The 16200-nt window shown below is 37.8% G+C and overlaps 1 protein-coding gene across 9 annotated transcripts in view; it reads left to right on the top strand.

The window, feature by feature from the left end:
• The window catches only part of LOC107673389 (armadillo repeat protein deleted in velo-cardio-facial syndrome homolog), a 215621-nt gene that overhangs the window by 189968 nt on the left and 9453 nt on the right, over window positions 1-16200 (top strand). For all 9 annotated transcript variants that reach the window (XM_016466950.1, XM_016466955.1, XM_016466949.1 and 6 more), the window contains 4 exons: window positions 10332-10459; window positions 12377-12527; window positions 13181-13373; window positions 14791-14902. In XM_016466950.1, the coding sequence (XP_016322436.1) occupies window positions 10332-10459; window positions 12377-12527; window positions 13181-13373; window positions 14791-14902 (584 nt within the window). The remainder of the gene's footprint in view (window positions 1-10331; window positions 10460-12376; window positions 12528-13180; window positions 13374-14790; window positions 14903-16200) is intronic.

Raw genomic sequence — 16200 nt, 5'->3', positions numbered from 1 at the left:
TATATATATATATATATATATATATATATATACAGTATATACACTCGCACACACACGAAAACTAAATCTAAATACTCTTTATGAAAATAGTTTTTGCCGTTTAAATCTCAAATATGAAAACTTCACTTTGAGTTTGATGGAAAAATATGGGAAAAAAAGATAGGATGAGTGACTCATCATGCAGGAACAATCCCATCCCACCTGGTGTCTTGCAGCTTCTTCATTCGCCCACATGGAATGTAGCACCCAGATAATGTCTCAAACAGCACAGTGTTAGAAATCACATGCTCTTGATAGTGGACTGTAAGTAAAAACTTAGTTGCCAGAAGATGACTGCAGCTGCTCGTCATCATAGTCTGGTTGGAGACACACCGGAATAGCTTATTTTTATGCTCATTGGGTGGCCTTAATGTAGTTTAACAGCTACCCAGCTCTTCTCGAAGATAAAATATACACATAGAATGTTCCTGGCAGCTCGTCTTTCATGTTCTGAGTTTGGGGTGCTGATAAAATCAGAATTTTCTGGGTGTGCCACCCATGGAGGTGCTAGTCTGTGAAAGAAAACTGGCGTTGCCATCCTGTCGCTTGCCAATCATTATCCCACCCGCTGCTGATAATATTGATTCTATTGTACCACAGCTCATGATCAACAAAAGACCAGCAGCTTTTATGTGGCATGGTGCTGAGAGGCAGTGCTAGCCTGGAGAGAGTATGGAGTCATGAGAAGAATGAATATCAGGATGTTCTTGAAGTCTTTCTTAGCTGGTCTATGTATTTGAATATGAAAGTTGTGTATATACAAGTTTGCATCATATTTATTACAATTATGAGAAGGGACACATACACAAAAGGTAATATTTGGGAGGGACCTGTGACCCCTTTTGGTAAAATGTATTGTCCTAGTGATGACCAGGTAATATCATACATACCTGGGCCTTTAGGACCACCAGGGTTTTGTCCAAAACCTAAAAAATAAGTAAGTCAAATCACATCCAACTCTAAATGTTTGGGTAATTTTTTAAGGCAGCATAATTCATCTTTAACTCCCTGTGCCATCCCACTTTGTGCGGATCAGTGGTTGGTAGAAAGATTAAAAATATTCAGTCTGATTGAACGGTTGGGGGGAAAAAATGTGAATTCATAAATGTCATTTTTTTCAACTTATAATTTGGACAGTTATGAAAAATATGAACAATTTCTACCAAGAAATATTATTCATGAAATATGTTATTGGGAATATCTAAAACTTGAATTTGTTCTAGATCCTTATGCATGTCATTACAGTGTCTTTGAAGTCAGTTTCCTTACTATAAAAATGTCTAAGTCAAGTCATTGACCAACTAAAGGTTTTGAACACAGCCCTGGTGAATGTACACTATATCATTCAGACATTTAGGGTCAGTAAGACATTTTAATGTGTTTTAAAGACGTCTCTTATGTTCACCAAGGCTGCATTTACTTGATCAAAATTACAGAGAAAGCTAACATTGTGAAATATTATTACAATTTAAAATCATTTTACTGTTTACTTTTTTATATTTTAAAAAATGTAAAATGGCAAATCAGTCTGATAGGCTGAATTTTTTTCTTGCTGAATTTTTTTTCTCTCAGGACTCTTATATAAATGTCTTCACTTTAATCAATTTCATGCATCCTTGCTGAATAAAATTATTTAATTATTTAACTTTATTTAAAAAAAATACGTTTGAGCAGTAATGTACAGGAAATAGCGGTCTTCACTGAGGAGAGAAGAAAAATAACTTGGCTGAATTCAGACCAACATACTAGCATACTATTTAGGTGAATCTGATCAAGCTCTTCCAGCAGTGTTTCATTTTCACGCCCCACTTTTGGGCCACTGGACCTGGGTCAGTGATGGGCGTGCAGAGTCCATTATCGTTTGAATGAAGGCGGATCCTCTGTCACAGCTCTTCGATTTAGGACTTGGGCAGTGATCTGATCCCAGATCAGTCTGAAATGCTAGTTTCCATCTGGGTCTTTTGAAGGAACTTGCAATTAGCACTTGATGCCAGAAGGCCACAGAAAGCTTAATGATGGATGTAATAGATGATATGCATCATTGCGCATATGTTATTGTTTGTTAGACAGTGTCTAATGGGTACGTGATTGGTGCAAGTACAACACATGTGAAAATGAGCCAGCCGAAGAAGCCATTGTCCACTATAAAACCTCATCAGTAAATCATTTTTTTGGACTTGTTTTTCAGTGTATACTACTAAAACTTCTTAATAATAGTTCTGTTTATTACTATTGCTGATCTATTATTGTACTGGCTGAGTAGGTGAGGGCTTGTTCATAATATTACCCAGCATCTGTACGTGATGCAGCAAACCATTCTTCACTGGCCTAATGGCTTAGGCAATAATTACAGGGCTGAATTAAACTACCGGGAGGGAATAGAGTGAGATATACCCTCCCATCGGGGCCTTTGTGTGCTGCTATTCAGCCAGAAGAGGATGTTTCTGTTTCTCAGAGAGATGCTTTACACACACGCACACATACTTGAATGCAATTAGGCACAGATTACTAGGCAAGCCGTCAGTGGCATCTACACAAAGAGCTGCCAGCGTTTATTGTTTCCTGTTTTGCAAACATGCCATTTTATAAATGAACTTTTTAAAGTGAAAACTGTCATTTGCAAAATGCAGGAGCGAGGGGATGTAGACAGCCTGTCTGAAGACTGGGCTTCATTCCTGAGATTATAATTTGTGGCACACACTAGCCAGGTTTTTTTGTGCCAGTGAAGAATGAGGCGTCGGAGGACTTGTGTATGTGAGATGAAGAGCCAGGGAGAAAAGAAAAGATGTGGAGCATGTGAGAGAGAAACGTAGAGCTTGTGATTATTTATCATGTGCTCGAGCATGGGATGGCAGGAAGGTGGGTCGTGAAGAATGGGATATGACATCAAGCCTGCGAAGGGACATCCTTCTCCAGGCAAAGCAGATCAGACATATCATCCGCTACCGGCGTCCCAGCAATACTCCCTCCCTATCTGTGTGTGTGTGTGTGTGTGTGCGTGCGTGCGTGCGTGCGTGCGTGCGTGCGTGCGTGTGGGTGTGTGAAATACATAAATACATATGTATTTATTTATATTACTTCATAGTATTTTTGATTACTAATACTGTTATTGAAGATCAGACATATCATCCGCTACCGGCGTCCCAGCAATGACTCAAACAAGCCTAACAAAGACACTATGCAGCTAGAAGAGAGAGAGAGTGTCAGCCAAAGAGTCTGAGGGAGAAACAAATGAAGGTTGGAGGAGGAGGACTGCATACAAGAAATAGAAAGTGAGAGGAATTTGTAAGACTGTCGCTGTTGTGAATACACACAATTTAAACTGTTTAGAAAGCTGGCTACAGAGTAAGCATTTTGAGGCATCATTGGCACACACCCAAAGCTGTTCCAAAAGGTAAGCAATATAATTATGCTGCCTCCTAAAACAGCTTGTTTTGGCCAAATTGTAAGGCCTCTACATTGTTTGTGCTTTGATTTGAACGAAAACAACATATCCGTGTGGTGCGGCTGACACAGAACAACATACGCTGTTTGCGTTCAGTGGATACTCTCCAAAATGGCACTACAAAATTTGTAGTTAATAGTTAGATATTAGTGAGAACTGGACCTTAAAATAAAGTGTGGCCAAAATAGTCAGTGTAGTTAAATTATAGAGTTTGAGGGTGAGTGTGTGAGTGTGTGTGTGTGTGTGTGTGTGTGTGTGTGTGTGTGTAGTCATTCACAGCATCAAAAACTGACAGATGCCGTCCCTAGAATTCATAACAGATTGTTCAAACAACATGGTTGGTTTTGTCTTGTACCACTGAAACTCAATATTTATTTCTGTCCTGGGGGAAATGGCTGTCAGACAAGATAGACAATAAAAAAATTCTCAGTGGAAAAAATTCTGACAAAACTGTGTATTTTCACAAAAACACAGTGTACATCAGCCATGTGTTTTTAGCCTGTGGGCATCTCTCTTTGACTGATTTGATATCAGTATGTATAATGCCTCCGTCCTATTTAATCTGTTAGATTTATTCACTTGGTATTCACTGGGCAATTTGTACTTTTGCGTTGTTAACCATTTGAATTTAAAGTGTCATAATCATATAGTGAGATCGCAGCACCGGTGCTGTGAGATTGCAGTGCATTTTACAGCGTAGCTGATGTTAAGTGCTTTTGCTGTGTGTTCTGCATGCCATCTCTTGCTCCCTTCATTCTCAGTGCATTGCACGAGCCGCCCCTTGTGTCTGTGTGAAAGTTAAATGAGCCAGAGCTAAAGGTGAATCTAAAAACTGTTTAGATGTTTTTTCCCCTTTTTCTTTTTAGTGGAAGATGGCTCCAAAAGATGTAGCCTGTGCAACACCAAATTAAGTTTTGTTATCTATAGAGTCTTTTCTTTTTCCAGCATGCTATGGCACAGCCCTCATGTTTTTAGCCTCTCAATTTAGCCTAGACAGAAACAAAACGGTTTGTTTCAAAACCTAGAGAGCTGCCTTGCCATTTTCAGCCTACATAGAACAGCTGGTTTCTAAGCAGGTTTGGGGTCAGTGAGATTTTTCTTTTAAATGAATAATTTTTTTCACCAAGGATGCTTTAAATTTATCAAAAGTGACTGTAAAGACATTTTACAAAGTTACAAAATATATTTCAAATAAATGCTGTTCTTTTGATTCTATTCTGAAGGATCATGTGACACTGGAGTAATGGCTGCTGAAAATTCAGCTTTGCTATCACAGGTGTAAATTACATTGTAAAATATATTAAAATATAAAAGAGTTCTTTTAAATTGTAATAATATTTCACAGTATTACTGTTGAGTCAAGTAAATGCAGCCTTGGTGAGCATATAAGACTTACAAAAACCTTAAAAAATCTTACCAACCTCAAACTTTTGAACAATAGTGTCTATAGTAAGCATTTTTTTGTCTTGGATGATTTTTTTAACAGGCTTCACATCCAGAGTGCACATCTGATGCCTTAAAATGTTGTTTAGGTTGGCAGCTTTGTAGGTTTGAATCAGAGCTAAATGAAGCATTTATATAGCATATTATAGTCTTTTGTCACCTAGAGATGTTTGTCTCTCTTCTTTTTTACTCTCTCTCTCTCTCTCTCTCTCTCTCTCTCTCTCTCTCTCTCTCTCTCTCTCTCTCTCTCTCTCTCTCTCTCTCTCTCTCTCTCTCTCTCTCTCTCCTCTCTCTCTCCTCTCTCTCTCTCTCTCTCTCTCTCTCTCTCTCTCTCTTTTTCTTAAAAGTCTATTAATGAATAGATTTGCTAGTGTGGCTGGACAGTTGGTTGCCTGGGTGATTGAAGCGATGGCGGTTTTGAAGTGCTGGTCTATGATCATCTCCTCCTCTGCCTGCTTCAACTCCACAGTTGAATTTTATACACAGAGTTACTTATTTCCTTGTCTCCTCCTACCTCTTCAATACTCACTCAGTCACACACCTCAACCCTGGGCTATTCAGCTAGTAGTATTCTTTGAAAAAGATGCAGGGTTAATTCTGGACTTTATCTGACCTCTAGATCTTTAGTAATTCAGTCTCGCAAAACTCTCTCGCACTGATATCTCAATGCATCTCTCGGAACATGTTTAGCAGCTACCATTATTTTTGTTTGTGGAAGATTGATCAAGGTTTTGACAAATTCAGCCTGACAGTTTTTTTTTTTGTTTTGTTTTAATGACCAAAGAAAAATATTAGATTATGGATATCTTTTTCAGATTTTCAGACACTGTATACTAATGCCAGTGTCTACTCCATCAGCATCTCCGGATATAAATATGGATTATTACAATGACAATCCTGCATTCTCTTCACAATTTTATAGATTCAAAAGTTTTCACAGCTGTTGAAAATCTATTCTTGGCCAGCTTTGTGCCTCAAATTAACATCCCCTTCACCCAGAAGCCCACTGTGGCTTTAAAACCCACACAAACCTGGAGAAATAATTCTAGTATTTCTAGTTCAACACTACAGTCTCAATATTATTTACATAGAAAAGTAATTAAAGTCATTAAACTGAAAGGTTTTGTCAGTTGAAGGATGGGGTGAAGCGAGTGGATGAATAGAGAGGGAAAATCTCTTGTTAGGAAGGGTGATTTGAAGACTGACGTTCCACATAATACGAGCCATTGAGGGCAAGTAGAAATCAAAAAGACCTCCTTGGGTGAGCGGTGACAAGCTGGTCTCAGCAGCCAGGATCTGCTATGGGATGTCACAGTGGGACTTGGCCAGCCAGAGCACAGGGGAGAGAAGGAGATGCCATTTTTAGGAAGAACCAGAGCATTTGAAGAGCTGGCCAGAGGCTCTCAGTCTATAAAGAAGCATTTCCAGAGAAAATCAAATATTCGACAGGCTTGTCCATTCTGTTTCAGTGGCCTGTGGAGGGATAAGGGGTTCAGAATGAGAAAGAAAAGAAAGGTGCTTTGTTGGTGCATCCTATTCCCTGCAGACTACCCTACTTCCTGTCTCTGCGGGCAGCCCATACGAGCACGGATGCTGTGATGTTGACTGTAAGCCATTACCACCTTCCTTTTGGCATTTGAAGTTCCTGCCACTTTGTGGATTCAACTCGCAAGGCATCACACATAAAGAGTAAGTGCAGAGTCTGTTCCAAAGGTAGACTGTCATTCAGGCCTTCTTGGAGTTGAATGGACATGAGTAATTTTCCCTCTGGAGACGCTTCAGGGGAGAATCCATTCTTTCTTTCTCATCATCTGTATTCACAAATTCAAGTATACACCTTTTCATTGTAAACCGAGAAGCCTAAAATGATTTTTCCGGTACAGTATAACCGTGACAAGCAATTTTGTATCACCAGCAACAATACATTTATTTTATTTTAACTTTTATGATTTTATTGTAGCTTTTTTTTTTTATTTATTACCATTTGTGACCCTGGACCACAAAACCAGTCTTAAGTCGCTGGGGTATATTTGTAGCAATAGTCAAAAATACAAAATTATCGATTATTCTTTTATGCCAAAAATCATTAGGATATTAAGTAAAGACCATGTTCCATGAAGATATTTTGTAATATATCAAAACTTCATTTTTGATTAGTAATATGCATGGCTAAGAACTTCATTTGGACAAATTTAAAGGCCATTTTCTCAATATTTAGATTTTTTTGCACCCTCAGATTCCAGATTTTCAAATAGTTGTATCTCGGCCAAATATTGTCCTATCCTAACAAACCATACATCAATGGAACGCTTATTTATTCAGCTTTCAGATGATGTATAAATCTCAATTTTGAAAAATTGACACTTAATATTGTGTTTTGTGGTCCAGGGTCACATTTATCATTTATTTATTTATTTCATTCTAATTTTAGTTTTATTATTTTTTATGTGCTGTTGTCTTTTTTGTTTGTTTGTTGTTAGTTTTATATTTCTATTTAATTTTTATTTCTCTTTGACTTTCACAGTTTAGGTTATTTTAGCACTTACAATTTAGGGTCACATTTTATTTTAAAGTCCAATTCTTGCTATTAACAAACCATTAACTCTGACTTTTGCCTCAATGAACTTCTAATTTGCTGCTTATTAATTAGTTAAGGTAGTTGTTAAATTTAGGTATTGGTTAGTATTAGGGTTGTAGAATATGGTCATGTGCTTTATAAGTACTAATAAACAGCCAATATGTTATTAATGTTCATAAGCGACTCGTTAATAGTGAGAATTGGTCACTACTACACTAAAGTGTTACCAAAATTAGAAATGAAATACTAACTGAAATAAAATCAGTTTAAGTTTGTAATCTAATATTTATTTCTATTTCAATTTTCAAAAGAAAAATGTAATAGCTTTATTTAACAATAGCAACACTGATTTGAGCCAATTATGTGGTAATTTAGGAGTTGTTGCATAGTAATTTTCTCCAGATATTATTTCTAAAAGTTGTGGTTTTAAATGTTTTGAGAATGTTTTTCTTTGATAATCAGAACGTTCTACTAATGGTACTACAGGTTGTTCCTTTGTAACTTTAAAAGACATTTTTCTTTTTAGCTGGGTTGCATTGTTTGTTTCTTAGTGTCACTTACTAATTTTAATTGACCTACTAAAAGAGAGTAGCACTACAAATGCAAGAGCATGTCTCTCTGAATCCTGCTCATGATTCCTCCCCTTTTTCACTTGGAATTGTAAATTACATTCATATAATAAGGCACCAGGGGTGACATGTGGATGTTTCTACAGTGGCTTTGACATTTATGTGTATGACCGCTCATTTCATGTATTTAACAATACAGCACGGTTCTTGCTTTGTTTAAAGAAGTGGCCATTGGATCCCAGCAGGAATCAATGATATTTGCAGAGCTGAGATGTTTTGATCTCTCTCTGAAAGATGAACGTTTTGGTAACTAATCCCTAATCACAGCTTAAAATGTGCTGTTTTGTAACTACTGCTCAGGAGCAAATCCGGCCTCCAAGAATTGCACAAGGAGGGGAGTGTGGACTTACAGACTCCCGGATATCAAAGTGCTGTCATTAATACGACAGGAATTTTGCAGTAGGGTTTAACACCAACATCAGTCATATGCGGAGAACAACCTTCATTTGTGGTGATAAACCTGTCAGCCGTTTCTCCACAAGACAGAAACTGATTTAATTAGCTGATTTGGAGTGTATTAACTGGTTTGAGTTAAAGCTAAACTAGCAGGCAATCATCTTTCCACAATATAAATAATTTCGTTTTTCGACGTTGACTCAATTTTTGATTAGGGGTGTGCTATTATTGTCAAAGAAAGAATATAGCTCTGTATCTGAATGACTATGACTTATGACTTTCCACTTAACTCTGTGTAAAAAAGCATAATACTGAAGCGAGCACATGTATTAGGTAATCTGTACATACACTCGCTCTCTAAGGCTGCTCTGATGTCTTTTAGCATAGTAACGCACTCAAGAACAATTTTAAAGCATGGGGAGGAGAAAGACTTAAAATAGCCTTAAATGGTCATTGAAGACAGAAATAAAAATGTGTAGTGAGCAGCCCACATCCTGAAGGCCACTCTTCCCTCTCTAAATTATAGGTGTTAGGTGCACATTTAGAAAGTGCAGATGGGCCAGGCAGTGGCTGAGCTTTTCTAATGCAGTCACACACCAGCAAACAAGCATTAGTGTGGCAGCCCTTCCATCTCTTTCTGCTCTCCACCGCAGTGCAAACTCATTTCAGACATGTTACCGAATTACACCTTGTTGCAGTTTTGCTGCTTTTGTATGAATATCATTGCTCAGGTTCCTTTGAACTTCTCCAGACTCCTCGATCTTGACGTGGTGGAGTGAAAAAGAAGGCAGCCTGTTGAACCACCACACATCCGTCATGCTCAGTCTTGGCTAAATGCTTGCCCAGGCCAAGTCGTGAAGAGAGTTCAAGTGAACATGATGGATGTGCGGTGGTTGCACAATAGAAGACTTGAACTAAATGGTTACCGTCAGACCCAGACAGAACTCAAAAGTTGAAACTTTCAGTGGGTATTAATTGATTTCAAAGGGGCAGTTCACGCCAAAATGAAAATTCTGTCATTCTGTTTTTTTTGTTGTTTTTTTTAATAAACAGTTGTGGTACTGTTTTGAGTCACTACTGGGTTTGTAAAATCTGTTCCTAAAGCAAAACCAATTAAAAACCACTGTAATGCACAATGCTTTCTCTGTTTGTGTTTGTTAGATCAGTGGAATGTGTCTTGCAATTCTTAGAGCCACGTCTTATGTTTGAAAATGTGGAACACGCACACAAAAAGTCACATCCCGGGAGTAGCATACAGTGATTCGTATGTCCGCCGGCATCATTTAGCATTTAGGCAGGAGGAAGCTAATTATCCACTCCCTACTATCGCTGCAAATGTCTCCAACCTAACTGGGTATTCTCAGAATGTCTTTGTATTTTGTGTTGGAGGACCTGACCCTGAATCAGCAAGAAGGAGCTTCTTCCTTTGGGTTTCTGACCTCAGGTCATGTTTAATGAAAGACTCCCTGATTACACTGCCTGAGATTGGGCTGCTGTTATCAAGAAACCAAGCGTCCATCAGGCTATTGGCATTTTTAGGCAGCTTGTCTATTGAATTGCTCGATGTATCTGTGAAAGTGGAGTGTCTTTGATTTTCTGTCTCTATTTCTCTGTTGTGATAATCATGCATTTGTCCTACCCTGTTATTTTGTCCACTTTTCATTTCGCCAGGTGCATCACAACAGTGAAAGGAGATGCAATCAATTTTTTACCACCCCATAGCTAATCTGTATGTGTGTCTACTTTGTTCTCCAGTGTTTTATGTGTAATTCTGTTGTCTATCTGTCATATACGTGTGCAGGTTTTGAGTTACTGTATCAGCCGGAGGTGGTCCGACTCTACCTGTCCCTGCTTACAGAAAGCCAGAACTATAACACGCTAGAAGCAGCAGCCGGGGCTCTGCAGAACCTCAGCGCTGGACAGTGGACAGTAAGTGTCTTCTCAGAACTTTCCTGCACATAACAAATTTGGAAGCATCAGGAATTGGAAACTGATTCTTATTTAGATCCGTTTAAACAAACAAGCCCAGATCAGAATTATATTCATGATTATTTGTTTCCATTAGAGATTCAGGATAGTGTATTCTGTTCTTCTGCTTATGCAAATGGACATCAAAATATATAAATAAAACATACAGTAATTAGAGCCGTAGTCAAGATGGCATCACTCGGCTTGTTTTCGGTCAGCTGTCCATGTGAATTTAGTTTATTTATTTATTGTGATTTTATTGACTTTTTGTGGTATACACTACCATTCAAAAGATTATTTTTTTCTTTTATGTTTTTGAACAAGAAACCTCTTATACTCACCAAGGCTGCACTAATATAAAAGGCAGTAATATGAAATAGTTAAATATTTCTTTTGTTTATTTTTTTCTATTTAAAATAACTTTAATATATTTTAAAATGTAATTTACATATGATCCTTCAGAAATCATTTGAATATGCTGATTTAGTGCTCAAGAATAATGTATTATTTTTTATTTTCGCATTTTATATTATTTTTGTGGAAACTGTAATACATTTTTGAAACAATGTGAAAGACTTTACTGTCACTTTTCATCAGTTTAATCCATTCTTGTTGAATAAAAGTATGAATTTCTTTAAAAAAAAATTTTACTGGCCCAAATCTTTTTCATGCTATTGTACATTAAATGAAGAATTGATTTCAATGTATGTCTGATTTATTACTGTCCTGCTGAAATCTTAAAAAAGGTCTAATTTTCTCTGTTGACAACAGTCCTGTAAAGGTAGATTAAGCAATAATAATTGCTCTCCAAGCACTGGCTATTCATTCTCTCAAAATGACTAAAGAATGAGTTCAAAGCTACAGAAATTAAGTTGAAACTTGCATCCCCAACTACCAATGACATCACTTTAATGACAAAAGATGAATCAATGGTTATGTGAACTAACATAAGACTATTTCAAACAAAGACAGCCCATTCAACCACCACACCACCGAACTCTGATTGGTCTGCTAGACTAGAGTACATTATGCAAATCCATAAAGCTTAATTTGTAATGTTTTGTTTTTGTCTGCTTGCAGTGCTCCTTGAACACATTCCTAGTCAATACTTAATTACGAGTATGACATGTCTGTGCCACAGTATCGTGTGGGGCTTTCTTCTCTCTTGAGGCAGAAGTGGAAAGTGGAAATGCCACTAATAAACACATCTCCCTATACACCTATTGCAAGAGTAAATCCCATTAAACTGCACTGCCCTGACCATGCTTCTTTCTCCATGTCGAACCTGAAGTGCAGTCATGCATAAGCTCACAGCTTCTCTGTGTGGTTACACCATTTCAGACCTGCCTCATCTCTATGCCTGGTGACACACACGTGCTTGTGAACCCAGAGTCCCCAGCACATCACAAACCCCTGCTGTAGGGAGACGGGCATGTCACGCATGTGGTCTATAAGAGGATTTGAGAACTTTTATTTATTAATTTATTCCCTTTCCTACTTTTTTTGGCAAATGCATTTCTAGGCTCACTACCATCTCCTAGTGGCCATAGTGTGGCATTGCAATAACTTAATTACTGTCTCAGGGGCACTGGCTGAGGAATAGAGATGTCTTGTGTCACATAAAGGTTTTGTGATTCATGGGGTTGGAGCGACAAATGCACACAAGTCTAACGGGGATAAATGGCTATTTACTGGATTGCAATTTCCCAGAATAGAGGGGCTTTTTCTCACGCACATACTCAGGCATATTGCTGTTCTGGAAGATTTCAGAGCTGCATATCTGGCTGAGCATAAGTTGACCTGACTTAATGAAATGAATGCAGTTGAAAAATGTCAGAATTACTGGCTTAGTACAGTCTGTTCCTCTCATTTCTGCAGTGGTCGAACTATATCCGGGCGACAGTGCGTAAGGAGAAAGGGCTGCCAATCCTCGTCGAGCTCTTGCGCTCGGACTCGGACAAGGTGGTGCGAGCTGTGGCCATCGCTCTGAGGAACCTGTCCATCGACCACCGCAACAAAGACCTGATAGGCAAGAGCAGTATTTATGGATCATTAGTACCCATAATGTTGAACACATATTTCCATAATACTTATATGAAGGTGCACTCAGATTTTTTCCCTTATAAGTTTTGCACAAAAAATCTGGAGTCAGTAAGATTTTGTAATCTTTTATGAAAGAAAGGCTGCATTTTTTGTATTATTAAACATACAGTAAAAACAGTATTATTGTGAAATATTTTAACAACTTAAAATAATTGTTTTCCATTTTAATACACTTTCAAATAGTTCATTGGACATTATAAAATTTGGTAGATTTTTTTTAACTTCATGTTTTTTTATTTATTTGATTTTTACCCACAATATTAAATGTTAATGAACTTAAAGTTCACCCAAAAATGAAAATTCTGTCATTAATTACTTGCATTATGCAGGATCGGAAATCTCGGATTACATCAAAAATATTTTAATTTGTGTTCCGAAGATGAACGAATGTCTTATGGGTTTGGAACAGCATGAGCTTGAGTATTTTGGGGTGAAATATCTCTTTAATATGTAAATGAATTATACACATAAATCTATGTTTGTTGTTTGGCACAATTGTATTCTGCTTCAGGGTGGCTGCAGCTTGCTTTACGTTCTTTCAGAGCTGAATCTTTCATCCTTTTATATTATCATCCTCAGGGAGTTACGCAATGAGGGACTTGGTCAGCAACTTGCCCAGCGGACAGCAGAGGCCAGCCAAGAACCTGGATGAGGACACAGTGGTGGCCATCCTCAACACCATCCATGAAATCATCACCGACAGCTCTGAGAACGCCCGCTCTCTCATTACTGCTCAAGCAATCGACAAACTAGTTGCCATCAACAAGACCAGGTAAGAAGGGAACAGAGAGCGGACCAAGATCATGCTAGTGGCACAATATATGGTCTTCTCTTTGATCAGAATTAAGCTATATTCGCATTGCAAGTTTCTGATTTCTGCTCAAATCAGATGTTTTAAGAGACTAGAATATTAAATCAAAAAAGCTTTTACATTTTAAAGGTATAGTTCACCCAAAAATTAAAATTCTGTCATTAATTACTCATCCTCATGTTGTTCCAAACCCATAAGACCTCTTCCGAACATAAATTAAGATATTTTTGATGAAATCTGAGTGCTTTCAGACCCTGCATAGACAGCAATGCAACTACCACATTCAAGGCACAGAAAGGCTGTAAGGACATTGTTAAAATAGTCCATGTGACATCAGTGGTTCAGCCATAATGTTATGAAGCTACGAGAATACATTTTGAGGACTTCATTTCAACAATTCAGCGGTCAGGAGAGTACCACAATGCTATTTTATGGACTATTTTAACCATGTCCTTGCTACCTTTCTGGGCCTTGAACATAGTAGTTGCGTTGCTGTCTATGGAGGATCAGAAAGTTATTGGATTTCATCAAAAGTATCTTGTTTTCCAAAGATGAGCAAAAGTCGTACAGGTTTGGAATGTCATGAGGGTGAGTAATTAATGACATAATTTTCATTTTGGATGAACTATCCCTTTAAACTTTATTTTCATCTATCTATGTTATAATTGGTTTATAAATCAAGCCAACTATCTACAGTACTTTCACTTCAACCAGTTATGATTTCTTAAGGCTCGGTTAGTTCTGTATGTATACAACAACGTTTTTTTGATCTGTGTAAACATCTTATGTTAGTTCGGGTCCTCCTCAACTCGCAGAGAAAAACAGCAACAAGAGTTGCTGCTCTTTGAAGTGTCTTATTTTTATCAGCACACATGTCATCTTTAATATATGCATGTGAAAAACTGAATATTAAATGGTGTAGTGCTGTAGATACCAAAAGCAGCAGAGACCTCCGGAGAGTGAGCCATATTTTAAACAAACCTCCTCCAACCTTTCTACGTGTGACCTCGTTTAAATCTTCACATCATTTATATCATTTCGGCTTGAGCATGATTTTACCCAAAAACTAAATATTGATTGTGAGAGATTAACTTTTTAAAGAGTACATGCTAGACTGGAGAGTGGCTACACGGCCTCTCTCTATCCCTCTCTGAGTCTGGAGATGCGACTTTGAAGTTGTAGGATCCTGGTAATTAAGTGAGGATCACAGGAAAAGCTAATGAAGTGAAAAGAGAGAAATCTGTGGCCACAGGGGTTGGAGATTGGAGCCATAGTGACTCTGCGATGCTGGGAGGGGAATAGATGACTTTGAATTTGAGAGTTATTCCACTGAGCTCTAGTTTCCAACTCTCTTTCCCTCCATGTTTATGCATTGCAGCCAGTCAGCAAGGGAGACCAAAGCTGCTTTCCATGTACTACAGACGGTTTGGAGCTATAAGGAGCTGAGAAACACCCTGACCAAGGATGGCTGGAATAAAACACACTTCCAGGTAGAGCGAAGCATAAACACACACAAGCACTCTGATTTCTCAGTTATTCTTATACCAAATTCTAAAGTGGAGAAGGGTAAATCTCGTGAAGAAATGTCCGGGTCACACTTCACTTCAAAATGTAAAGAAATGAATAAGAAAATATTTGCATAGCGAAAATGGAACATTAATAGAGTGTTATTTTCGTGAAAATCTAGCAGAATTATCCTCCCAAAATTCTTATTTAAAAAAAAACTCCTTCTCATTAATGTAATACATTCCTGTCTGGACACCAGGGGGCGTAGTTTGTGGGGGGATAGGGGGATATAACCCCCCCAATAACCAAAACTAGCAAGTACAACACCCCCAATATTTATACCATGGTTTATGGAAACCTCAAATCAGGCTATTAATTAATTATTTGAATCGTGCGTTTATAAGTGCCAACTTTACTTACGAACCGAACGGAGCAGTTTAAGAACACAATATGACGCAGTTCATGAGCGGCGCGCGAATCACCGAATACTCTGCCCGCGTTCACCAGCACGCTCGAGAAGTGTGATAAGATTTGCGCAAGCCATTCCTATCACGAAGCTGATGCTCAAATATGTGATCTATTTGAATTATTTAGAGAAACAGCCACTTTAAAATGCTATGGAGAAAGTCGAACAGTAGCTAAAACAGGCAAATAAACTAAAAAGACTGATGAAAAGAGGAGAAAACAGACTTGAGCCAGCACTAACATATATTAAAATCTTTTTAAACTACTCATGACCACCTTTACTAGAATTTATCACGTTTTATTGTAGGCTTATTTATTGTGTAAAACTTAGTCTAACTTGTAGAATTTATATTAGATAATCTTTTAAGGGAATAGATTTTTCCCTATAGATTATTATTACAACTGTGGCATGTTGTAGCTATTGGTTCTAAATAGGGCTGTCAACGTTAACGCGTTAACGCATGCGATTAATTTTACAATCCTTAACGTGTTAAAATAATTTAACGCAATTAACGCAAAATTACTGAAGCACAATTTCTATTCTAACCCTTTAACCCAATTTTGCTTCTCTGCATGCGATCAGATCATTTTAAGCCTCTAAACTCCGGGAAAGTTTTCAGTCCAATGATCCAGTAAGCGAATGCATTCAAACAATCCATCCAAAACAGCGCTAATATAAAGGAAATCAGGCTGATTACATCAGAGATTGCAGAGAGAACAGAGACTCGCATTGCGTTTTCAGTGAATTATTCATTCCAGTGTGTTTGGCTTTTAAACACGAGCTCTGTCATATTCTGTGATTGTCTCTGAAGAGCGC

This window comes from Sinocyclocheilus anshuiensis, unplaced genomic scaffold, assembly GCF_001515605.1.
Source record: "Sinocyclocheilus anshuiensis isolate Anshui unplaced genomic scaffold, SAMN03320099.WGS_v1.1 scaffold508, whole genome shotgun sequence".
Classification (NCBI taxonomy): Eukaryota; Metazoa; Chordata; class Actinopteri; order Cypriniformes; family Cyprinidae; genus Sinocyclocheilus; species Sinocyclocheilus anshuiensis.
The sequence above is the reverse complement of the archived record's forward strand: the minus strand, read 5'-3'. Positions and strand labels throughout refer to the sequence as shown.